Below are 26,149 nucleotides of genomic sequence, written 5' to 3'. Positions count from 1 at the left end.
AACATGTGCAGTATTTATACAATTGAACTTGTCTTTGGGTTGTCAGTAAAATCGAACTAGGAGTTTCAGTCACACTGTAAGTTATATAGACCTTCAATAAGGTTAATGAAATGAAAAGTGTGCCCAAGCTGGTTGTTTACATTGTAATGTTGTGAGTAAAAAAATACATCTTCAAATGATTAAGTGGTATATGATGACTAAATCAAAAGCTTAGTGTTATAATCAAAAAACAGTTCATTCCTGTATTCAATTTAGAGTGCATTCTTACACATATTGTGCAATGTTTTGCTTCTGTGGGTTTCCTTAGGCATTTGATATTTTTCATGGGTATTGAGAATTAGTGGTGGGAATTACAAGACAATTTGTAGCATATAAAGATACAGAAACCATAATTGATAAGCACCATTTTGTTTTCCAGACAAGATAAATTTTAACACAGTGTTAATTTTTCAGATTTTGTTGTTTTCCTGTAGTTAAATACATGAACGAGACTTGGTGGAAAATATTATAATTTCTTGGTTTTCAAATGTTTTTAGTGGTGCCAAAAGCAAACCATATCTTACTGTTGATCAGATGATGGATTTTATCAACCTTAAACAGCGGGACCCCCGGCTAAACGAAATCCTTTATCCACCTCTGAAACAAGAGCAAGTTCAAGTGTTGATTGAAAAGTATGAACCCAACAGTAGCCTTGCCAAAAAAGGTCAGTAAACTGCGTTCTGAACTATGACTACAGAATTCTTGAGAATGGGTCACACTCTAATAGGAACATTGAAGATTTGGGGGTCAGTATTTCTCATTTGTATGCTTGCTTTTCCCCTATCTGAAGTCACTCTGGTTTCACCAGAATCAAAATTTTTTTTTAACTTTGGTGTGCAATGTGTTTTTGTTGTTATGTATATTATGTATTGACTTTTTAAAGATGTCTCATCACTTGCTTTGTTTTTTTCTAATTAATTTTATTAGTACATTTAAGGTATATAATATAATGACGCTCGTTGTTGGAAATTTGCACCTTTACATAATCCATCTTGGTTCCTTTTATTTTTCTCCATTCCCCTGCCTTCCCTTCAACTCCTCCATCCTTCCCTATCTTAAGGGCTTTTTCTCCTACAGGAAATTCATTATCTTTAAGGTTGTCCTTTGAAACCCTTTCCAAAAGGCACATAAAGTATCCACAGATCTTTTTCTTAACCTCCAAAATCGAAGAGCATATTTTGAAATTTAGTCTTCTATGGAAAAAACTTTAGTGTTAGTAGAAAAAAATTACTCCAGAAATTGATATCAGAAAATCAGCTCTAAGTACTAAGTAGCTTGGAAGTTATTAAGAAATATATGATTTTTTTTTATTCTAGAGAAATAAATTGCCAAAATACAATCATGAAGATTTAGTTGCTACAAGTTTTTAATTGTATGTGGCAGCATTGTCCCCAAACAAGATGTTTGGCTGTTTCTCTAAGTCTCGTCTGGGTTAAAGTATTGTCATCCGTAAAATTTGTGTATTACAACAGATGTTATTGCAAATTGCCTAGATATTCCATAGGAAGGAAAAGAAAATACAGTTAACAAATTATTGAGAAGAAATGAGTTGCATGTCAATATGCAGGCAATTCAGATAGCAACAGAAATAGCTCCAGCAAGCTTATAGTCATGACTGAGAAAATTTGTAACAAAAATAGATTAACAAGTATTTTATCCATTGTATTTATTCTGGAACTATTCCTCTGGATAGAACATGAATGTGGTTAGTAAGTATAAAAGTATGAATGTGGTCCAGTTGGGACTGTGTAGATGATGTTTCTAGTTTTTATTTTCTTGATCAAGCCCTTTTTGTTATCAGCATTCTTAACGTAGCAGTCAGGGTGAGATCATCCAAAGCAAGCATCTGACCCAGCAGTGTGTCTTGGCATGCCAGGCTTGCTCCTCCAAATCTACTTAAATAGGATGCCCTTTCTCCCCTAAACCCTTTTTGATTGTTCCTTATTAATCAGGGAGCAACTTGCTGAAGAAGTTTGCCAGCATAGCTTGGTATTTACTTTATGAAATCCGAACTTTCCAAAAATCCCCAACTCAGTGTTATAGCAAATTCATCATGACTTCTAAACACTATTAGGTCCAGACACTAGGTAAACAAAAAGCTCCTGTGAAAGTATGAGGCCTCAAAAGCATAGAGTTTGCCCTTTGGTCTTCTGTCACACCACACCGCTGACGGTCCAGGCTTTAGTTGATGTGTGACATCTTCATACATCATCTACTTGGAGAAAGTAGAAGGACCAATTTTCACTCTAGCAGATATTAAAACGATGTCTCCAAGTGTTTGCCACAATTATTAGTGCCTTTTATAAGTGTACAAGGTATGTATTTCACAATCACAACAGCATGCAAAATTCAGATTTTTTTAAAAAAAACTTATTTGTGTCTGACTTCATAAGATATCGATTATGAATCCTGTGCATTACCCTTAATCACAGAGAGAGCCAGTGACAGTAACAGTTTCAAAGCTGGATTCATTTCACTAATCACATGGTCTTGGTACTTAAGCTCTCTATGCCTTAATTACTTCGTCTTCAAAACTGAAAATTCTTGATCGACTTTTTGTGAATTTGAATTAAGTAATATCTGAGAAACATTTAGAAAGAAGAGTGTGTGGCCCATTAGATGGGATGGATACATATTAACTCTTTACTCATCGTAGTGTGTTGATTTTAATTCCTCAAGCATTTTCATCTATTTTTTCTAGCAGGACAAAGATGTACAGGCCTTCTACTCTTTTAATTTTCCCCAGCACCCAAAAGGTGGACTTGATCATGATGCAGTTCATTGACATAAAGTATTTGTGCCCTAATTTATCACTTGAGAATGCCCTCTCATGATCTCTGTCCAGGAAAATTTATATTGGTGCTGCCTCCACTGAAAATCTCATCTAGCATATGGGAAGAACAGGAGCTTTGGCGTCCAACGCCTAGAATGTGGCTAAACCCCAGCCTCCTACTAACATATGAGATGCAGCTTTTATCAAACAGGGAACTCCGCTAACAGTATTAGGGGTCTGGCTGGATAGAACTTCTGTCCCTTCCTCTCTACATACCACGTGGAAGACATTAAACTCTTCAGGAACCAACTAGTCAAATTACAAAAGGCCTTTGTAGGTCAGCTTCAGCTTCAAGGCTCCTGTATACAAAGAGACTCATGCCTTGTTTTAAGGATGAAGTGAGATTCTGTATGTTAATGTTTAGTTCACCACCCAATCATCATCTTATAAGTGTCACAAATTATTATCTCTATTTAAAGCAGGCCAGAAAAGTTCCAGAGGAAGCACATAATCTCTTGTGTTCAAACTCAAACCTACAAGCAAATCTGTATTCATGTATTCAAAATTAGGCATTCAGTAAATTATCAATGAAAGGCAACAGGCAATGGACTATGACAAATCCAAAGATTAAAAACGTGATTCTTGAGGCTCCCCCCACAAAAAAAAGATATGAATATAAAGAACTATCACTTTTCAAATTCCAATGTGTACACCAATCACCTGAGACCTAGTTAAAATGCATGTTCTGGATTCTGCATTTCTAAGAAGTTCCTGGGCATTGTTGACACTGGTGGGTCAGGGACACACTGAGATGCAGCCAGGCTATGAGGGTTATAGAGTGTGCAGTGAACAGGAAGATGGACAGATGTTGTCTTAGTTACTTTCTTGTCTCTGAGACACAATACCTGACACCCACAGTTTAAAGTTTATTTTGGCTCTGTTTGTAGAGGTTTCAGTCCATAATCAGCTCCTTCCAAGGCAGGGGGGCATGGCAGAGGAGAAACAGCTCAATCAAGGGAGGAGGAAGGTTAGAGCTTCTTTCTCTGAATCCGCAGTGACCCACCTCTTCCCACTGGCTTCACCTTCCCATATCACACTGAGCCATCAGTGGACTGATCCAATCCGATGATGAGGACCACACACCCATGGTCCAGTCCTCTCCCAAAAGCTCCACCCATGAGTACATGAGACTCTGGGGGGACATCTACCTATAAACCATAGCAGATGTCTTCCTCTAGGGAAGGTTCAGGGGAAAGATATCATTCAGGCTGGATGGAATTCAACAGAAATGAATTAAGAGATTTTTCTGGCAACAGCACTTCTGTGTTCATTCACTCACTCATTCAACAAGTGCTTTTTATGTGGTCATGTGTCAAGTACCAAGAAAACTTAAGATAGAACCTTAAAGATTCACAAGCTAAATCTAAAGAGGTCTGAGGAAAGTTAACAACATTTGTATACAAAGCCAAGTTAATTATTTTTCTAAATTTCCCATTTGCTACCCAGAGTAAATCTTACTTTTAAATATAAGTAAATCATTTCTTACCCCAAAAGACAAGTAAGAAAATTATGTTGAACTTGTGCTACTTTGTACCAAGTCAATTTGTTTACTGCTTTTGCTGTAATTATATGAACAAATAAGACTAGGGAAGATTGTTTTCTGATATTATTTCATAATAAAAAAATAATGATTTTTTTTTTTGTTTTTTTTGAGAAAGGGTCTCACTATGTAGTTGAGACTGACCTGGAACTTACTATGTAGCCCAGGCTGGTCTTGAACTCACAACGATCCTCCTGCCTCAGCCTCCCGAGTGCTGGGATTACAGGCAGGTGCCACCACACCCAGCTAAAAAGATAATGATTTTGAAATTTATTTTTAGGACTAGGACATTACTGGATCAGGTCATAATCCTTTAGTAAGGATTTGAGATATATTTTTCTAAAGATAAACTTGATTTTTGTTTGTTTTGTGCTAGCCTCAGCCTCGAGTGCTGGGATTACAGGCAGGTGCCACCACACCCAGCTAAAAAGATAATGATTTTGAAATTTATTTTTAGGACTAGGACATTACTGGATCAGGTCATAATCCTTTAGTAAGGATTTGAGATATATTTTTCTAAAGATAAACTTGATTTTTGTTTGTTTTGTGCTGGGGATCGTACTCAGGACCTTGTACTTATGAGGCAGGCATGGTACCACTGAAGTAAATCCCTGGCCCTAAATTTGATTTTTTTTCATAACATAAGATGTTTTGCTTTAGGATTTTAAATAAACTTCAACAAATCATAAATTTGAGAGATTTTTAAGAGCTAATGTGAAGACTGGTATGGATTTGCAAGGAAATAGGTCTTATTTACTATGTGACTTTAAAAATGCATATTGGCATTTTACAAAGAGCCCAAGCAAGGCTTTGAGTTCAAATAAGTTACCTAACATTTCATACCAATATGCTATTCAAGAAACCAGAGTACTCAACTTTCAGTCAAATGATTACTACATTTCAATTAATAAACTCATAAAGAAACAACTAGGAAAACTTAGCATTCTATTTTTTTCTTCTGCTGATTTAATTTCAACTAGTTCTTCCAGTGTGCCTAAGTAGTAGTTACACTGATGTTGATCTCAGTACTGACCCACAAATGCACTCTAGTCTATCTGAGAAAGGCACTTATTTATTGCCTGCTACTGTTATAAAATGCAAGGCTTAAGATGTAGACAAAATAAATATTGTGAATGCTTATTAAGTGTTTGCACATATATACAGTCTAATATCAAGAAATGTATTTTAAAGTAGCTTTAAATAAGTAATATACAATGCTGACATACTGTTTTTAGTTTTCATATGCATTTCATATAATTTTAAAATAAAAGATAGCCTAAAATTAAATGAAAAATCTTCAGTATGGTCCAAAGCCCAAATACCAAAGCTGGCAATAGGCTAGCTGACTAAATATACAACACATAAAAGTGTGAAGTTGAAAACCCAGAAGACAGGATGGGCTCTGCTGGTCTGTAGGCCCCCTGCACTTAGCATGTTGGCCACATTTCCACGCTGGAATTTCTGTGGGAGAAGTTATATGTATTAGTTATAAATAATCCAAGGGTTTCTATGAATTCGAAGCCAAATACTCACATATTTGGTTTCTGTAAAGGAAGAATTTGAATCTTGTCTCTGAGGATGCCATTCTCAAGGGAGCTTGGTTTATTTTTACAGTAAGATCACACATTGAAAAATGCTGTAGCACTGCCCCTGGTCAGGAAATGTTTCTTCCTTCCAAGTTTGCACTGGAAACCAAAACGTGCTTGACCCAGGAATACACATGACCCCTGCCTCTGCCAAACAAAAAGGTCATGAATGCCATAATTTGAAGACTAATGTCTCCTAACATTATATTAATCACTTAAACTCTTCAGAACAATGACAGTGAGTAAAATTAGCATGAAGACTAAAATAGCTATCTTGATGTCATTGATAATAGGATGTAATCCTCAAAGTTCAACTGATATATCCATAAATTAAAGTCAAATTTTGCTTAAATAAATTGCCAGACCAAAAGGAAACAGTTGAGTTCGTTCATGCTTTTATTTGGCTGTGAAAGGAGGGTCCATATGAGTATTTTTACAATAATTAATATAGCAGATTATAATATTAGCAGATGTTTCAAGTTACATTCCTTTTTTATTACCAGTTATTCCCCTTAAATTTTTATAAGGTGTACTATATTAAAAACATGCCCACATTATTGCAGCTCAGTCAAAAAAATGAAGCTATATAATCCTCTTTAGTATTTGATCAGTACTCATTGAACAGCTTAATAGTGGAAATGAACTTAAAATTATAATGGTAAAGCAATTGGGTTTTAGGCAAAGCAATAGAAGTTCAGATATAGCAAGTGTTTTTGTTTCAGTAGACTGATACTAAAAATGATTGTATCAGTATAAATAACTGTTATATTATTATCAACACTAGGACACAGTCAGAGTGTGACAGAGTTCTGAACTTGTGGATCTTAGTCAGGACTCCTTCATTTGAAGAAAAGAAAGTTAACTCAAACTGAAGCACAGAAAAAAGAAACTGGCACTAATGAGACAGGTCAAGATGTGAAGGACTTCAAGCATGGCTTTATCCAGGAGCTCAAATGACCTAAATCACAGAGCACCTGGACTGAATGGAATGAAAGTGGTTCCCCAAAACTCAAACTGGGTGTGCTTTCGTGAAGACGGAGGAAGGAGTGGTCACAGGGCAGATTAAAGCAGTAGACCCCACTGAAATTGAGTCTGAAGACAACATGGGATTTATCATTATCAATCTACCTTTCCTTAGCAAGCCATTTAATATCTTTGACCAGTCTCACTCCCTAGTTTTCTCATGTTTGAGATGATTCCCTGCAAAATTTCTGGAAAAATTAAATAATATGTGTATGGGAGGATGTTTATATTAATTTTGCCAACTTACCAGAGTTGACCTGAACTAGTAAAAAGTGATCATCAGTATTTATCTGCACAAGTTATTTTGAACCATCTATGCATCCAGAAATAGCATTCAAACTTGGGGCAGAGGCATTCCTGAACATTGCTGTCTCTCAGCTTGCAGACTTACTTAGCTTAGTATCATCAAGAAGAAATTAAGATTATTTAAAGATGAAACCTGTCAAAAATATATAACATCATTTATCTATGCCCAAATGTTCCTTTCTGATTCATTCCTTTATGCATTTTTATTAACATGGAATTGTAATTATAATTATAAATGTCAAAATTTATATTTGATTCATTATTTACTTTGCTGCTAATTTTCCCAATAGAATTTTACAAATCCTCTTTTCCTAGCATCATTTCTCTTTCTAGTATCAGTTCTCTTTTTCAAGGTAGAAGTTATCTTAAAAATGAGGATTATTATAATCTTTACTGTACATCCTGGAGAAATCCAACATGCCGATAGTGAAGGAGAAAGTTAGCATAGTGGAATGGGTAAGATGATAACCTCAGGCAAGCAATTTGATTTGCTTGATCTTTATGTTCTTCATCTCTGCAGTGGGGTGGTGCCAACAATCATAGCAGTCATTGGTGCTCTTCCCACATCCCTTAGTGCTCCATATTCCAACCCAGTCAGCAACTCTCCAGCCAACTCCCTCAGTCCAACCACAGCAGGATTGCGATTCCCTGTGACATCGGGAACTCTTCCTTGCCCCTTGTGGCACAGTTCTGAAACATGTTCTCCACTTCACCCAGGTGAAGTGGGATTGAGTCCTAGTTAATCACGACCAAAGTCCACTTGATTAGCTTCCATCTATTTGTTGCTTTTCCCTCCCTTCTCACCTCTCTACTGTTATTTCCTGGGATTACCTCCCAATGAGCTGTTTGCACTCAAATCAATGTCGTGGAGTTGGCTTTTGGAGGACCCAAAACCTTGGACAAGCAATGGTCTTGGCAGAATCAAAAATTAAATATGAGTAAGGTGGGAGTCCCTGAGTTTCAAGAGAAGAAGATGGGAAAGGACTGTGCCCACAGCTTCCTTCCAAATTGTCACATAATGGTGTTATTAGTTACCATACATGAAGTCCTGGTTATTGGCATCAAATCATGGGAGTTTTGGTCCACCAGAAACTTAGCTCTTTAGCCCAAGTACTCAGATCAGAGAACAGGTAATCTAAGCAATTGTCGGTGCTGTGATTCACATTTTGTTGGTTCCATTGCAGCTACTCTAGATTCTCCCTTGGGGCCTCCATTGGGAATTGCTTAGTAAAGAATTATTTGGAAGTTAGCAACTGGCATTGAAGGCAGTAATTCCAAATGTGTACTTAATATAGCATCTTTGATATAGACAATCTTATAATACTGCCTCTCAAGAAAGACCAATATATAGAGGGCACACTGCAAAGCACTGTTTCGGTTGAATGGAGAAAAGCCTGGAATAATGCTGGTAAGGAAAGCTCTGCCCTTCCATCCATCCTCTGTTGCCTAACCCATTCTCTGAAGGCACTTTTGCCAAATCCCCAGGAGATGCAGGATGCTCAATTTGAAACCACTCATCCAGAGGAAATATTGACAACTTTAAAGATCAGCCTCACAATTAAAGTGACATCCCTTTAAATACTTTTGTATAGATTATCCCACTACCACGGAGGAAATGAAAAACCTGAAATGAAGGAACAAAGGCAATTCAAATGAGATACTTTTCCTTCCCAAAAGACAAAGACCAATGGAAATTATATGATGCAGTAAATTCTTTCTGTCCCTTAATTCACTACCTAGAGAATTCTGCTAAAAGCCACTGTGGCCTCTTATTGATTTGGATCCCATTTAAATTCTATCTATTGACTTTCTAACCTCTGTGGAATGTCACAGAAGAGTGGCATTGTCATCCCTGCATACATTCCAAGCTCCTCTTACCCCTGTTTCTTATATACAGAGACTTCTCTGAAGTATTTGACATTGGCTGAGAATTTTTTAAAAGTTTTTTTTTTTTCCAAGATAGTCTGAATCATTGTTCATTGGTTGTCTTGGCCACTTACTTGGCTCTCCCTTCCCCTGATGCATTTCCTCCATTCCTGGGAGTCAGGAACTGGGCCCTAGAAAAAGCAAAATCCTGGCCAGAAATTCTATTTGATTTATTCCTCTGGCCTTTGCTTTTTAGTGACCTGAATGTCTGCCCAGCAGCTCAGCTCTAGCCGGAAAGTCACAGCCATGTCTAATCACAACTGAAATGTCTTTGTTCAGATAACAGTCGATATCCAGACAGGAAAAGAATAAATAGTAAAAGGCAAAGTCGAATGCCAGATCTAAGGGTTAGAGAAGTGAGCTTGGTGTGTTAAGACCAATGGTCTGCTGTTTTGTCAACGCCCCTTCCCTGCTCAGCTGAGATCTTCCTGAAGTGCCTTGTCATTTCCTGTTGAGACACAGCAGAAAATGGCTGTCCCCCACTCAACGAAACTTCTTTGCAGAACATATCATTGACAATTGGTAACTGCTACACTTTTTCCCTTCTCAGCAGGGGTCAGGTAGGACTTTGGCTTGGTGGAATGGGATAGCTTGGCAGATAGCATTATGTTGGAAGAAGGCTACAAAGCCGAAGGCACTTGACTCCCAACGCTGTAGTACTCAGAGTCTTGTTTTGTTAACAGTTGTTTTACGTGGAATAAACAAGAGAAAAACATTTTTAATGTAGAGAGAAAACAAACCATCAAACCATGACCACAAGGGAACTAGATCAAATGAGATATGGACCCTAACACATAATTGGAGAACTGGAAAATATAACAGAGAATATTGTCAGGAAGCTGAGTGAGCAATGATTTTATGAATACATCATGGGAATTTGGGTATCTCTGTCTTGCCTCTGAATCACTGCAGTGTCCAGGACTCCAGTCATAAAAGCAAAATAATCTCCAAGCTAGGCATAGCATCATTTAGGAGGAACATTAACTGGGGATGATAGACAAAGTCGATCTTGTTACTTAAAATTATACCTAATATGTAGACGTCGAAAGTCTTTGCTTCATAAACCATTGGCAGTAACATAGTGTCTTTGTTACTGTTTCTGCAGAAGCAGACTCAGAGGAAAATCTGAGTGAAAAGGGTTTATTAGAGAGGAAGTAGTCACAGGAAGTAGTAGTAGGGCAGTGGGAAATAGGAATGAGGAAGAAAAGGCAGCAAATAAAGTTTGCGTTACCAAACCAGATGACATTTTGAGTAACCAGTGCTCAGCCCTGGAGCAAACACCATGTCTGTATGTAGAGACTCTAATGCTGTGTTTCAGAATGCTCTTAGGAAAAGTTAATTTGCCAGTGCTTTCACCTTGCTAGACATAAAATGGATCATGAGGCATTGATACATATGGAAATCTGGCCAACTATGTCCTCAACAGCTGCAGTATCATTACAACTAAACAGTGTTCACATCCAATTCTAGAGCTATAACAGGAGCCCAGCATTTCAGAGGAGAGGTCTTCCAAGGCACCCGACACTCAGTGAAGGCTTTTCTGTTTTAACATTTATCTGATGCAGTCTCATAGACATTTTAATCTAATAACAACGTATATTGCCTACCTAATTTAAGAACCACTAGGAGATGGAACAACATCAAGACAAAGTCTTTATTCTAAAGAAGCCCATAATGCCAATGGGAGGTGATATTACAAATAGTGTGTTCAAGAGAGTGTGTGATGTATCTCCATTCACTGATGGGGCAGCTAACTGTCAAAATCCTGTGTGTGTTAAGGAAGTTTGAAGAAAAAGAAGCATTTTGTTTATTATTAAGATTCTAGCAAGTTTTAGTAATTTCTCAAGCTCTTTGCCTGGATGTATAAGCTTTATAACAAATATTCAAATCTTATCCTCAACTTAGAGGAGACTTGAGGTTTTGTACAGGCAAGGAACTTGACCAGCTCATGCTATTTGAAGAATTAATAAGAGGGGGACTTAAAGGATCATATTTGTGACCTGAAGGGAAGCTTTGATGCTGCTTTAGAGTCATCCACTTTTTAATTTTTTTTTTAGTTTTTATTTTTTTTTAGTTTTACTGTCTGTGCCATTCTTGAGCTAGACAATGGAAAGGTGTTTTTCTCTGCCTCCTGGGCTCTTAATGTCCTCCTTTCTAGTCCTTTCAGTGAGGAAGACTGTGCTGAAAGTGTCTGAAGAAGAAAGTGACATTTCATACTGTGCTTCAGGAATGTTGCAAAGCTGAGGTCTAAATGAGGGACAGACTCAAGTCAGGTGATATTTAAGGCACTAGGAGAAAGCATATTTAAGTAGTTCATCAGAAAGCATGGATGAATACATATTCTGGGCCTGCCTCTGTGCTGGACACTAAACGAGATGAAAACAGTGTGGAGATCATTGGCTTTGGCTTTGGAAGGTCAATATCCAGTTTGACCAGGAAGCATGATATTTTGTTTAAGGATCTGGGACAGTTTTGAAGCAGCATTATGGTGAAGAACCATTGCTTTTGGGATGTGGGCTCTGACACAGGAGAACATGACAGTGCACCAATAAACCACAATGGAATTTGCTCCCTAGCCTCTGAGAATCCCTGACTATAAAGGATAAGTCAGTACTTAAATAATTCTAGGCTCCAAATACAGCTCTGGGGCCACATTTAGAAACACAAACTTCCAATCAATAGTCTGCCTTTATCTCTCCATGTCAATTTGAAGAAATGGTTGAATGTTCTTTGGGTCTAAGTTTGTTTCTCTGTCATGTTAAATAACAAAACTTTGCTCTACTTATGAAGCAGATCGGGGAGCTGTAAATAAATACACGGATGTGAGAATATTTTGAAAAGGCAAAAGTGTTAAATCAAAGTTAAGTGTTATTATTACCAACTTTTACACAAAAGCACATCAAGTACAGCTTCAACTGTACCGAGAAAACTGTGAGTACCTAGAAAACATGACAGAGCAGCCCTGGAGAAGAGCAATAGCCATTTACTAGATGTCATCACACCATATCTTAACCTGCACATGTCCATAGCTATGGAATCAGAACAGTGTCTGCAGTCAAAATGAAATAAGAACAAAAAGTACATTTCAATTTAAATTATTATTATAAAATAATAATGCATGAAAATATTCATAGGACATGCTGGCTCCAGGATTGAAATAAAACGACATAAATTTAGACAGAGAATCCAGCAAAGTTTATATATAGTGTACAGTAACAGAGGCAGTTGGCGTAGGCAATGGGGAAGTTCATGGCTGAGCAAAGTTCATTGAAAGGGAGCATTTAGTAGATTGTTTCTGAAGCAGACAAATATATTTTGTTAAGACATGGAATATTAGTGCCATCTGCACTTACTTTCTCTGAGCTCAGCTAATAGAATCTACAAGGGTCATAGCACTGGGAATAAATATAAGCCAAGCAATAGCTTCTCAGTGTTGTGCTTAGAAGTGATTTAAGGAGGTGCTCAGCCATTGAGCTGCTGGTGTTCCAGTGTGCTTTTGTATCATTACACGAAGAATAAGGATTGAAAGATGATGAATGGTTGCTCAACCACCTAATGCTTGTGACATCCGAGCACAGGAGTGCCAGATCCTGGGTAATTGGCATTTGGCTCCACAGAATGAAACTGGTGCCATGTTAGCTGGTGCCAGCTAATGTGGCACATTGTCCATTTCGCCCTTCTCAACCAGGTAATGATTCTTTGTGGATTTATGGGCCATCTGTCTTCTAATGCAAAGTTTTACAGTTCTGTAGGACTTTAAAGATGTTATTTGCATGTGTTTTTTTAAAGCTACCCTGCATATTTCTTGCAAAACCTACAAAACAAGGTCACCTTTTCTGTTTAGCATTTTTGTTGCCCTTATGCTGGCATGACAAGTTTTCTATTGTATTTCATGTTTCTTCCACAATATTACATCCATGGGTTGGAACAAGAAAAATGCTAGAGGATGCCTTTAAATAACATGCAGAGATTAGAATGTAAACTAAGTCTAGAAAAGAATTTTGTACCTTGATAGACAAATTCAAATCAAAGAGCTAATCCTCACGCTTTTGCCAGATGGGTCATTTGTCTGCCAGAGCCCAGCTTCTTTTAGCAGAAAGATTAAAGTAACACATTTTAGAGCGATAAGTAAATCATGAGAAAAACTCTTCTTTGGTCACATTCAGGGGTATTTTTAGGAAGATTGCAGGATGACCAGAGTGAAGCCAGCTGCCAAAGAAAATCTCTTCCCATTCCACAGCCATGGCCCTTACCCAGGCCTGTGCTGGGAGAGTTATGTGGATAAACATCACCAGTCACACCTACTCCTGTTAGGCTTGACCTGTTGTGAAATGGGTAATGAATATGCTCTTTAATTCCAAGCTACAGTTTAACAAGATACAAACAAAACAAAACAAAACAAAAAAATCCAAAACCCAAAAACAACAACAACAACAACAAAAAATAGGTAGCAGAAGCAGGTGCTGTCTCTGCCCAACAAAAGCCATGCCACCTCCACACCGATAGAACACAGATTACAGCTTGGGATGTTCCCAGCATAGTGCTAACAACGACAGAGTATAGCATCTTTTCAATGCCAAGTCACCCGAAAATATCCCTGTGTCTGCCCTGCATGTACCCCAACCACAGCTATTTACTCTGACCCCTGTATGTGATAGACATGCCAGGTCTCTCTTCCAATGTCCTGAAAGCTGCCTGCCTTTTCTCTGTTTGTTGCTGAAGGGCTTTTTCTCGTCATCAGTCCTCCTCTGCCCATGCCAATAAAGACCATACCTTTTTGTTTTCACCAGCCTGCTCAGGTGGTCTCATCGCTCCATGTGTTTGTTACAACTACCATCCATCTTTTCGCTGCCCCAGCACGTGTCCCTCATCTGGCTTCAGAATAGGTTCTCCTTTGTGCCCAAGCAAGTTATGATCCCTCTAGGCCTCAGTTTACTCAACTGAAAATGGGAGTTTAAAAGTTCCTCTCTCTTTAATAGGGAGATGCTATGATCAAATTTTTTGAAGTCTCTCTGTGCTTGGCCCGTGGTCACCATCCAGTAATGGCTGTTGTTGTTGTTATTATTATTATCATTATTATTTCCCTCCTATTACTATACAGTGTGTTGTGGTATCCTCTCCAACAGTGCAACCTAGAAGTTAGTGGCATAGGACACAAACCAGTATTCCTGGACTCAACTCACAGAGCATCCTTCAGAGTTTTGTGGCCTTGAGCAAGCTACTTCCTGAGATTTCTCATCTACCAAATATAGGCACGAAAGTAGTTCCCACTGATAGAGTTACTGTCAGTATGAAATGAATTAATTTTACATATAGTTAGTAATAAAAACGTTTGTTGAACAGTATACCAAAAATAGATCAAATTGATGAACATCTTCAGAGAAGTGCTGTCTTTTGCTTCCTCTGCTATTCTGTTTGCACTTTATATACTTTTTTCAAGTTGTAATCCATTGTTAAGAAAGGAAGTATTGTGTGTGTAAAAACAGCCAACCACATTTTCTTCCCTTGAAATTCCGTGACATCTTTCTCCCTAACACTTCCCTGTAGCTGCCTTACATCTGCTTTTAAGGCCAGCTCAGGAGCAGAGCCTGTCAGTTGTTTTATTCCACGTTGAGGGTATTTCCTAGCTAACCATCCTGGTAGAAGAAAACCCCCCAAAAGCCACAAAGAGCCAAACTGGGGAACTTTGCAGGCACTTTAATAATTGCCATGAATTCTACTTAGAGATTACCTTTCCTTCCCTGGCTCACAGAACTCTGTGAAGCTGAATGGAAGTATGGTGTTTTGGCCTTACCACTGGAATCAGGAATTTTTGTATAAATGAGAATCATCCACATGTCTTGCCTGGCTTTATTGAAAGTTGGGTTCCTAAGTTTCTGCATGGAAGATGAAGGCCCATGATTTTTTGATAATAGTTTTATTATTGACTATAATAAGAAATTCTGCCAGAGCTGAGCAAACAAAAGTTTAGTGGAATGTGTATAGTTGGAGCAATAGTTCACCATATGCACTATAATGAAACACAGTTAACTCTTAGTCGTTAAAATGCTGATTTGCTGTATCTGAAGTATCCCAGTCCCTCCTTCTAGTCTGTCTTGATCACTCTGGACATCAGACTTGTCAAGGGTTTCTACTAGACTGAGGACAAGGAAGGCTTGGTCTAAAAGTGTCCTCAGAACCATTAGAAAATGCACCATTTAATTTTCGCTTTTCTGCTGTTTCTCCCTTCTCTGAGACAAAAGATATGCTGATGTTACCTGCTTAGGAGAAAAGTAAGAGGGTTTTGGAAGGTAAGGGAGAAAATATCTCATCTGTTAAGTGTGTCAAACTATGACAGGATTGAATGCACAATATATTCTACTGCCTTAGAATTTAGTTCTAAGAGGTCTGGGGTTTGCAGTATAGTAGTAGAGAACTTGCTTTACAAGGTCCTTGGTTCAATCCGTAGCATGGAGAAAATAAAAGGAAACTCATTCTTTTAGTTTTAGAAGTCTACTTGAATTTTTCAGATATAATTGAACAATTTTTCCAGGAGCGTTTTGAACTGAAATTGCAACTTTACATGGGAGACTTAAAAAATAGAACTATAAATCTAAGTATGATTTTCTGCTGATTGAATTAATCATAAGTAACATATTGCATGGCCACCACGAAGGAAGTAGGACCAGCACCTAAAAAAACATCAAAGGTCAGTTTCATTCAGTTCTTTAGAACTAAGGGAGTTAGTAATTCTTTAACCTGACTGGCAAGTTACCCATACAGTGCCATCTGTGGAGAAGTATGGTCACTGCATGCTTTTTGTTAGGAAGAATAAATGAGACAAAGGCTCAGGAACCTCAAAATAAATTCTTGGCCAGGCAAAGCAGAAGACCTTCAGTTTCTCCCATCTGGTTTAATTTTACTTAGAAATATTAGGATCAAAGATAAATGGTGTGAAATCTGACTTTTTAAACTTAAGGAACGAAAACAGCTGCAGTATATTATGGTAGAAAAATCTTAAGAGTGTCAGGATAAACATGGTAGACTGAACAACTTTATCTAATTACACTCTCTTGGATCCACACTAAAAGTGCATTAGAAAAGATATTTTTTCAAAAACATATTGGACTAAAAGTGTGGGATAAGAAGAAAAGAAGTAGCAATCACATGTTGGACAACTAGCAGTAATGTTTACAGCTATAAAGAGATCTGAGAAACTGGTCATAGGTCAGCCATGTGAAGCTGGAAATCAACCTGAGTTATTTCATAACAACCTTTAAAAGTCCCACAGTTGATGGTGGTAGTTTTTGCTGGTCTTCTCTGGGTTCAGGAAAATTGAGGATAATGCAAGCCCAGGCAAGGACAGGGTTACCACGTTGAAAGCTAAGAGATCATAATGTGCTATGTGGACACCCCCAGTCTCTTCTCCCTTTTGGCTCTACAATGCCAATGTCAGGCCTTTATTTTCCCAGCAAAATATTAGACAGAACTTTTCCAGGGCCTTGCCCAAGAAGAAAAAGTGTCCAGAGATTTAGCTCAGTGATTCTGCCACCTTCCTTGCAAATGCAAGGTCCCAAGTTTGATCCCTGGAACAAAAAACAGAAAACAAAAAACCACCCAACAAACAAAAAAAACCCTATATACATCAACATTAAAGGTTACTTCAAAAGAGACACAGATCCCTCTACAGTGATGCCTTAACAATTCTTATGTTTTCAAAGTCACCAAATTCATTCAGAAAATCTAATCAGCTTTTTATTTGGCCAATTTGAAATATAAACAGATAACTAGTAGTTCCTAGACATATGAGGATAACTTGTATTTGTATTTTAAAATACAGATAAATAGAAAAATGTAACTATATGAACAAATGACTATATAGTAAGAATTCTTTACATATACACATATATTAATATATTTTTAAAAACATATTGCATTTGTAGAAAAAGAACAGCATGCTTTTTATTTTTTTTAAAAAAAAAGAAGTATCAGAACATAAACTGCCTCTGAGACATTATAAAGAGACAAAATATTGAAAGAAAATTCGGAAATAAAATTGAAGAAATTCTCCAGAATTAAAGTAAATTTCATGAAAACTTGGAGAAAAAAGTGTAAAAAAATTTAAAATCAGGCCCAATAATATTCCAGAAAGAGTCAGTGAAGGAAATTGTTATAGAAATAATTCATAAAACTTTTCCCAAACAAAAGGACAATAGCCTTAAGTCTATAAGTTCGCAGAAGGTGCTCAGCAAAGGAGATAAATATAAATCCATATCAAACTCACTCGTCTTTGTAAAATTTCAAGAAATTGGGACTAGCTACTGAAAATTCTCAGAATAATAAAAAGAAGCACCCTAAAAAGAAGTTTTTAGGATGGTGAGTCTGAAAGGCTTCAAACTTCTTAACCACACTGGATGCTAATGACAATAGGGTAAATTTGTGAAAGAAAGAAAATTCCAATTGAGCTGAATTAGCAACCAAGGACACAAATGTAATTAGGCCATTTTTAGACATGCAAAATAAAAGATAGCTACCTGTTATGAATCTCTTCGCAAGAATCTACAAACAAATGTGTTCCAGCTAAAATGAAAAAATTACTCATGAAAGAGGAAGACATGATACTAAAAAAAGAGATTCAGCAGAAAATCGTAAAAGAAATGGAAATCAATCAATCTAGGTTGGAGCAGATTGGAAGAGTCTAGGAAAGACTTTTTCAAGAGAATATTAACTGGAAGAATGCTTGTCTTTACATGTTGTAAAGAAGTACATATAATTAGATATATGAGCAAAGAAAGTAAGCAAGTTACAAAACAACACATTTATTAACTTCAGGGAAAATGAAAAATTGTGCATGAAAACAAAAATAGATTTAGGGTTACTATATGACTCTCTTCTGAATAGAATACATAGTCACAATAATATGAACACTCAATATTGATGTAAATAAAATATAACACCCTCTTTCTATATATGAAATATATATGGAATGTATACATGAATTATATTTATATTAAATAAACACTGTATATATGTGGGAGTGGAGATAAGAAAGAACAGTGTCATCTTCCACCGAGAGAATGAAAAACTAGTTAATACAAGCATATCATTTTTATGTATAGAAGTAAATACCACAAGTTTCAGCCAGAAGATTTGAAAGTGTTTGCTTCAAGGAGAAACAAAGGAGCTTGTTTTAATAAAACTGTGCTAATAAGAACTGCCTTAATAAAAGATGTTCTGAGTAGAAGCTGTAGAAATTGGTCTAGGGGCTGGGGATTTAGCTCAGTGGTTCCACGCCTGCCTCACAAGCACAAGGTCCCGAGTTTGATCGTCAGTACCAGAACCAAAAGCAAAACAACAGCAACAAAACAAATAAACAAACAAACAAAAGAAATTGGTCTAAATTCAGAAGCCAACCTTGGCTTCTGCACCATGCTGTTTGCCCCACATTCATCTCCTGCAGCAGTATGTGTGTACCAAGAATAAATCCCACAGGTGACTTCTTGGATGTACCTTGGAGATAGATTATGCTCGCTGGCCACACTCGGCCCCTCCCTACTTCTTCACTCCAAGCCTAGCTGATCAACAATCAACTTGGCTGTTTGTTTGTTTGTTTTTTGTTTGGGTTTTTTTTTTTTTTGCATCCTCTGCCACACCTGGGCAGCAGAATGCTGAAACTAGACCAAAATGAGTTGGTCTTCTCAGAATAATCCTGAAATGTATAGCCTTAAGAGGCCAGAAAGTTCCTATGTGGCCAAAATGAAGTTGATATGTTTGAATTTGTCCACTCATTTGTCATCCAGGCTCCACTGCTGAGCTCTAGCTACCGGTATATTGTGACACTGCATTAACTTGATAGAAACCTGAAGGGATCATCAAAAGGAATCAGATAAAAATGTCGTATGTAGGCTCTGTTTTTAAAATCTTGATGGGCAAGTCTTTGATGGACACATCTTTGATTACTCTCAATGTCTGGCACATGGAGATGGGTCTTTCATAACATTGTGTTTAATCACCAGCAAGGAGGGCCACAGCTCCAGTGTGAGTTCAAGACATCTTTCTCTTCCAGGAAAGATCTGCGATGAAAACATCTTTGCCTAGATTCCTGGAATGGGGAGGTCAATCCAGAAATTTCTATTGAAAGTTTTGTAGAAGTCAATGAAGTGGTTTTGCAGTAGTCAGGACCTGGGAAGATACGAGAAGGATTCCATAAAACTCTTCTAGACCAGTCTTCTGTTCTTTCTCCAGAGTTTCCTTTTCTGGACACAAATACTCCTCATTCTGATTGTCCCTCATGGCTCACAAGATGGCTCTGGATTTAAAGAAGGAGTTGTCTGCACCCCAGAACACACTTAATGTCTTTTGCATGCACTTGTAAACATGAACTACATGCAGCTGAGTGTAGCTGGATGTACTGTAGGGGTTTAAAGCATCTCTGGAAGGTTGTATTGTGTCAGAGCAGAGCTTTAAGTCTGTATCTTCCTGACATCTTCAGGAAGGCATGAGGCATTATGTTTCCCCGGGGAAGGAGAAGGCCAGAAGGACAGAGGTCCGGTGCATGACTATGACATTTGTGCAAAGCCACATGACATTTGAGAGATTTTTTTTTCTGCAGCAAAGACACTGCTGGAAATGAGACATATAAATTCCTCCAGGGGACCATCATTTGGTTATGACATTTTCTCATGTCTTTCTGAGGATGGTTCCTCACTGGTTAGGTCATATCTGTTCCCCTTTTACATCACCTGTCTCCTTTTCATTGAACACTGGAAATTCTTTTAAATATCTCACAGAGCAGTGTTTTGCATTTCTTGAGGGATTGATATTTTTCCTCCATTGGCCCTAAGTGGCTCAAACACTACGCGTGCTTATAAAGACTTTCAAATGCTAGTGCGTGAATGATGTGCCTAACTGAAAGGATATCAATCTTTATTAAGAAAATATGTAAGGGACTTTATTTTTAGCCTTTGTCAGCTGGCTTTATCCATTAAGAACTTTTCTTCTCGTTGATTTTATTCCAAAACAATGTAGTTTTTCAGTGTGGTTTGATATTTTGTAGTCTCATTTTAGCAATGGGCATTTTGTTTTAATTTAGCTAGTAATCATCTCTAATGTATCCCCTTGCTTGAATTCAAAGAATTTTAGAGCTAGAGCAGACTTAACAGTCCATATAATTTACTTATCTTTTGTTTAAGAAATTTGTCCCTGATAGTCTACTGCTGGTAGGAGTGGAAGCTAGATTTCCTGTGTTGTTACTAATTTGTTTAGAAAAGAGTGTGTTAAGATTAGGTGCAGCTCAGTGATAGGGTACAGTACTTGCCTAGCACTTGCAAGGCCCTGGGTTCTGTCCCCCACAAAATAAATTAATTGATTAATTAATTATTAAAGAATATGAACAGAAAATTAACATATTTCCTATTTTAATTCTGCAGGGTTTTTTAATTGTTCAGTGCACCTTCTTTAGACTGGAAAAATTATAAGCAATTTTGCATGAGCATTGCAAGAGTTTTTTTAAAAAAATAACTGGTGCATTTAAATCAATGGCAATAGCACTCTTAAAGTTGTAGATGATGTGGAAACAAGGACAATCTTCTAAGAAGCTGTTCTCAAAGCCTTTACTAGTCAGAACTACTTCTAGACCAATTTATTATGTCAAAACATCTGTGTTTTTGCAAGTGAACTGACTCCCTGCCTGACACTTCCTAGAATATACACACTGCCTTTTATCCTTAGCTCTACACTGGCTTTGCTTGCCTTTTACATTGTTCTGTCTAGTCCTTCAATGCACCAGAAATCTAGAGTGCCATCTCCTTTGGTCAGCAAAGCATAGCTGGGGACTGCAAAGCAGGTGTGTTCTGTGAAATGTGGTCCACATTCCTTTCTGCTCTGATTCAAAGTTAAATTCCTTCCCTAGGGATTTTTAATCTGTTTAATATAGTTAAAAATCATTGCTCACAAAGAATGTAGTCATTATGTACTGCAAAGATGTACTAATAAAAAATTTAAAAACGTAACAAAAAAAGCCAACTCATCTAATTTGTGTTTTTACCGATTTTACTCTGTTAAATATTACACATCAAGAGATTGAGAGGGGTAGTTCAGTGGTAGAATACTGGCTTAGCCCATGCAGGGCCTTGGATTCAAGCCCTAGCACCACAGTTAAAATCTTTGATTTCTATGAAATAATACAGGAAAAGAAGATTAATTCAAAAGGCTATGTGTTATATGACATGTAGGACTTTAACTTTTTTGTTGAATTTAGCAATATTTGTCTAGGTTTTACTTTGCTTGTTTCTTGAAGTACTGTGAATGTTCTGAGAGCTCAGCTCCCTCTGACCCATTGTTTTTGTTTCCTTCCTTCCCTTCCCTTCCCTTCCTTCTTTTCTCTCTCTCTCTCTCTCTCTCTCTAACTCTCTCTTCTTCTCTCTCTCTCTCTCTCTCTCTCTCTCTCTCTCTCTCTCATGTGAATTTCTCAGGCTGGCCTTAACTTGTGATCCTTCTGCCTCAGCTTCTCAAGAACTAGGTTACAATCCTGCACCATCACACCTGGCTTATGCTTTGCTTTAGATTTTCTGGGTTTTTGCAGGCAAAGCATACATATATGGAGACTGTGTGGTAGCTCAGTGGGAGAGTCTTGTGAGGTCCTTGTGATATAGGGGGAATAGATAGAATTCCCAAAACTTTCAGACATCCAAAGGGCAAGTTTGTGTTCTCTAAAATCGAGAATGAATTCTAGGAATAGCAAAGGTTAAGAGTAGGAAAAATGTAGTGGAAGTAAGACAGCTTCCATCTAAGAGAGACAGAAGGGGGATCAGAAAATGGGTTTCCCAGGGACCCTGTTTCCCAGGGTGTTTTTGTGGAGCATAGCCACCATAAGGCTGGTTCGAGGTGGACAAAACTACAGTCAACTAGTGAGATTACAAGTACAGTCGCTTAGGTAGCATTGGGGAATCACAAGGTGGACATGAGGTAGAACAAAAGTGTGATCAACTAATAAGATTACAACAAGAGTAGTTACTTAGGTATTATTAAATGGGGATCCACAGAATTAACAAGGATTTTCAGATTTTTGGTAATGGATGGGTCAAGAACCTTCCCTGGAAGGGATGGGTTAAGGTCTTGGTCTCTCACTCAGGTGATTGATCCCTCTTCTGAGTATCAATCACTGCTATTTATCCCTAGGGAAAGTACATGGGTATAATAGTTTCTCTTTTTATAATGCTAACCAGTGAAAATGCCTCAATTGCTTTTCCATGCTGAGGGCCCAGCTTTGTCTAATTGCCTTATAATAATTTCTAACTAACTTAGCTATCTACAATATTTGTTTCAACTTTCAGCACCTAGATAGATAGTCACATGTGCACGTATGTGGTATGTGTGTGTGGGGTGTTTGTGGTCTCATAGCCTCCTTACAACTGGCTTTGTCATCTTCTTGGCTTCTTTCCTTATAACTTTTGGACACATATATTAATACCTTGATCTGAATTATGATATCTCACTTGAGGTTGACATTTGTGACTTATTTATTCTCATTTTTCTGTCTTGTACCCATAACAGACACTAGTCACAAGTATAGTTCAGCATTTTTTAATACAAGTGCCCAAAAGATATTAATAATAAAATGATATTGATGCTGACATTCAGATCTATTTGTCATCTCTGCTCTATTATGATGCTTTGTTTTAGTCACTTTAAATGTTGCTGATCAGACCAGAAGGTATTTCTTTGAGTGAAATAAAATGGTCCTGGGGTCAAATCCAGCCTCTTAAAGATGTCATGTTGGGCACCTCAGTCTTCTCTGGGTGGAGTTTGCTGGCTAACTTCCCACTAAACTGATAACTGTAACATCTACTGTAGGTGCTGGCATCCAGCAGGTCTGTTGCTTTCTTTTCCAGCCCCTGAAGACTTTTGCATTTATTGCCTAAGTGCTATCATTAGAGAAATGAAATTTTTTGATATCTGAATAATAATAATTAATAATAATTATAATAATAAACCCACCAAATGTCAAATTTATATAATTTCATCTAATCAGAAGGTAAAAATAAAAAATTGTACTGTCCTCCAGAATCTCCAAGTTTCAAAACAATTAATTTTCTATTTTGAAACATAATTGTCTCCACTAAGCAAGTTGACACAACATCCACAGCACACCAGGAGAGGCAGCAGGGCCAACAAAGAGACAAATGCACACCTGCTTTGAACGTGCCTGTCTCTCCTCTGGTGAATCACTTTATTTTCTACTCGATTATGACCTCTTACAGGCTGGAGCTGGGTTCTCTCTGCTTTGTTTTTATCTATATTTAGTGTTAGCTTCATCCCGTACAGGTTACACACCCTCTACAGTAGAGAAAAACAATGCTCGAGTCAGCAAAGATTAGAATTGTTACATTTTATTTTTACTTATGAGTTTGGTAGAAGGGGTGAAAAGATGGAAAACAAATACATTCATGTGTTATTGATAGACTCAGTTGCAAGAACATTAATAGAAAGAAAACTGGTAATCTGCATTAAAAGCCTTAAAATTATTACAGTCTTTGAATCAGCAGTTCTACTCCTCAGAATTCATTCTATGGAGATAATTAAGTACATGTAAAAAAAATTTAACCATCAGTGTATCTAATGCAATGTCATTTATTCCTAGTGAAAAATTTAGAAACTACTTTAGTGATCAATGATAATCGCGTTCTAATTTTATTTATAATTTCATATGTCGTAGTTAAATGTTTATCTGTGTGGAATTAATTTTCACCCGAAAACATTCATAGTGTATAATCGAGCTCTGATCAGACCCTTGGGTGCCTGCTCAAGGGAGCACAGTGAGGGATAAAGATGGACAGAGACAAATTTGCACGTACAGGAAGCGAGGAGGTCAGTGCCTCAGAATGGGCAAAAGACAAGATCTCTTGGGCTTGGTCCACTTTGTTTAGCCAATGAGAAGCGCAGCGGGAGGGGTGGTGCACCCTTCCTGGAACAGCGACTGCAGCAAGCACAAATGATTGTGGGGACTGCAGTTTGGCAGCCACCAATCTATACTTATTGTGGCTGGTCCCCAACACTGTGTTATTCTGTTACTACAAATGAAGTTACTAAATTATGTACATGTAAAATTATATGTGTTTATGATTGCATCTTCATAAAAATTATATGCACACTTTTTGTATGTATACACACTAAGATTTTAACAATATGTTCAGAAAGTTTCATTTTTCTTCCCTGCTTTTCTCATTGTGTTCTTTCAGTATACAAGTACCACTTTTAATGAATGCAAAACTGTATCAACAGAGAAAAAGAAATGCTGTCTTCCAATATTTGCTAGCAGTGTCTTTACTACTCTTAAATATGCTGTTTGCTTTTGCTTTTTTTGGGAGACAGGATCTCCCCAAGCAGCCCATGCTGGCCTGGAACTGGAGGTGATCCTCCTGCCTCAGTCTTCCAAGTGCTGAGATTACAGGTGTGCACCACCATGACAGGCTATGCTGTTGTTCTGAAGTTTTGGTTATTAAATTTGAAGAAACAAATTTTGGTGATGAACCAAAAATAATTAAGATGGGTCTTTCTGTATATCTGTAAGGATTATTATAATATAGAATTATCTTAATACACATGTCACAAACAGCATCAAGCTGTACACCTTAAATATGTATAATTATTTTCTGTCAAATTATCTCAGTGAGGTAAGATGATTATTGAAATATTTAGCAATAGTCACCTAAAAACAGTTACAACAAAAGAAAAATGTGCAAAAAAGAATCTGAGATTAAATATGGAAGTTGTGTATGTACCATTTGAAGTGAAATCTTTCTAAATATAAAATTTCATGATCTTTTTATGAATGTTCAATTTCTTTTTCTGAGGCAAAACTCATTTGTGATCATCTTTATAGAAAAATATTTGAAAACATTTTCACTTTATTTTAAATAGTAAAATCACGTATGCATAACTTTTTTGATTAAAAGCAGTATGTATTTATAATAGAAAATTTGAAAATCACCTCAAATTCTATTTCCCACAGAGAACATTTTGGTTTATCCATAAAGGTTTTATTCATTCTTATATTTAAGTAAGTAAGTTATGAGATCCTCTGAAAAAGTCAATAGGGATTAGGCAACTATTTATTTTCTTTATAATCTGTAGCATTTGGAGATATTTATGAACAGTATTAGCCTAGTTTATCCATACTATAAAATCGTGATAGCTCTCTTCCATGGTGGATGGTATCAGAGTTTTTTGGGGGAAAGACTAAAACATGATACCAGCGACCTTTACAAAGAACACATTCACATCTTCCTTAATTCTCCTTTCCTCCAGGACAGATATCAGTGGATGGATTTATGCGCTATCTGAGTGGAGAAGAAAATGGAGTGGTTTCACCTGAGAAACTGGATTTGAATGAAGACATGTCTCAGCCCCTGTCCCACTATTTCATTAACTCCTCACACAACACCTACCTCACAGGTAAGAGGCTATATTTCTCTCTGACTGGAGCCCGTCTCAGCGGATATCACCACCCTCCAGCCTCTGTTGTTTGAAGTGAAAGGGAAGTTTGAATTTTGTACAGTTTCCTGTGAAATGTCTCTGGGAACTCTGGGATTCCGCCACCAAAGTCTCCACCCACAAACAGCCAGGTCCCTGTTCATGAAATAGTTCAACCCTTCTCCACAGCCAGAGTTTTCAAGTCTTGTATAACGTACCCACTTAGGTTCTCTTCAGACCAGTGGAAGTTTTGTTTAACAAAAACTGGTTGGTGAACTTAAAGCTATTTACAATCCCACCTATCCTGCTGGGCTGCGTTCAGCTACAGGAGGGTTCTGAAGCCCTTAATAATTTCTGCTGAAAGCAATTGCTTTATGTTCAAGCTGAAACAGGGCTCTAGACAAAAAAAAAAAAAAAAAAAAAAAAAAAAAAAAAAATTTATCG

General features: G+C 37.3%; 1 protein-coding gene across 1 annotated transcript in view; it reads left to right on the top strand.

Moving 5' to 3' along the window:
• Plcb1 (phospholipase C beta 1) overlaps positions 1–26,149 on the top strand; it is a 690,814-nt gene that overhangs the window by 493,236 nt on the left and 171,429 nt on the right. Inside the window, exons 9-10 of the mRNA XM_033761014.1 lie at positions 537–703; positions 25,541–25,687. Coding sequence (XP_033616905.1) covers positions 537–703; positions 25,541–25,687 — 314 coding nt within the window. The remainder of the gene's footprint in view (positions 1–536; positions 704–25,540; positions 25,688–26,149) is intronic.

Source organism: Fukomys damarensis, unplaced genomic scaffold, assembly GCF_012274545.1.
Source record: "Fukomys damarensis isolate Sample0158 unplaced genomic scaffold, DMR_v1.0_HiC HiC_scaffold_7, whole genome shotgun sequence".
In the NCBI taxonomy this organism is placed as follows: Eukaryota; Metazoa; Chordata; class Mammalia; order Rodentia; family Bathyergidae; genus Fukomys; species Fukomys damarensis.
The sequence above is the reverse complement of the archived record's forward strand: the minus strand, read 5'-3'. Positions and strand labels throughout refer to the sequence as shown.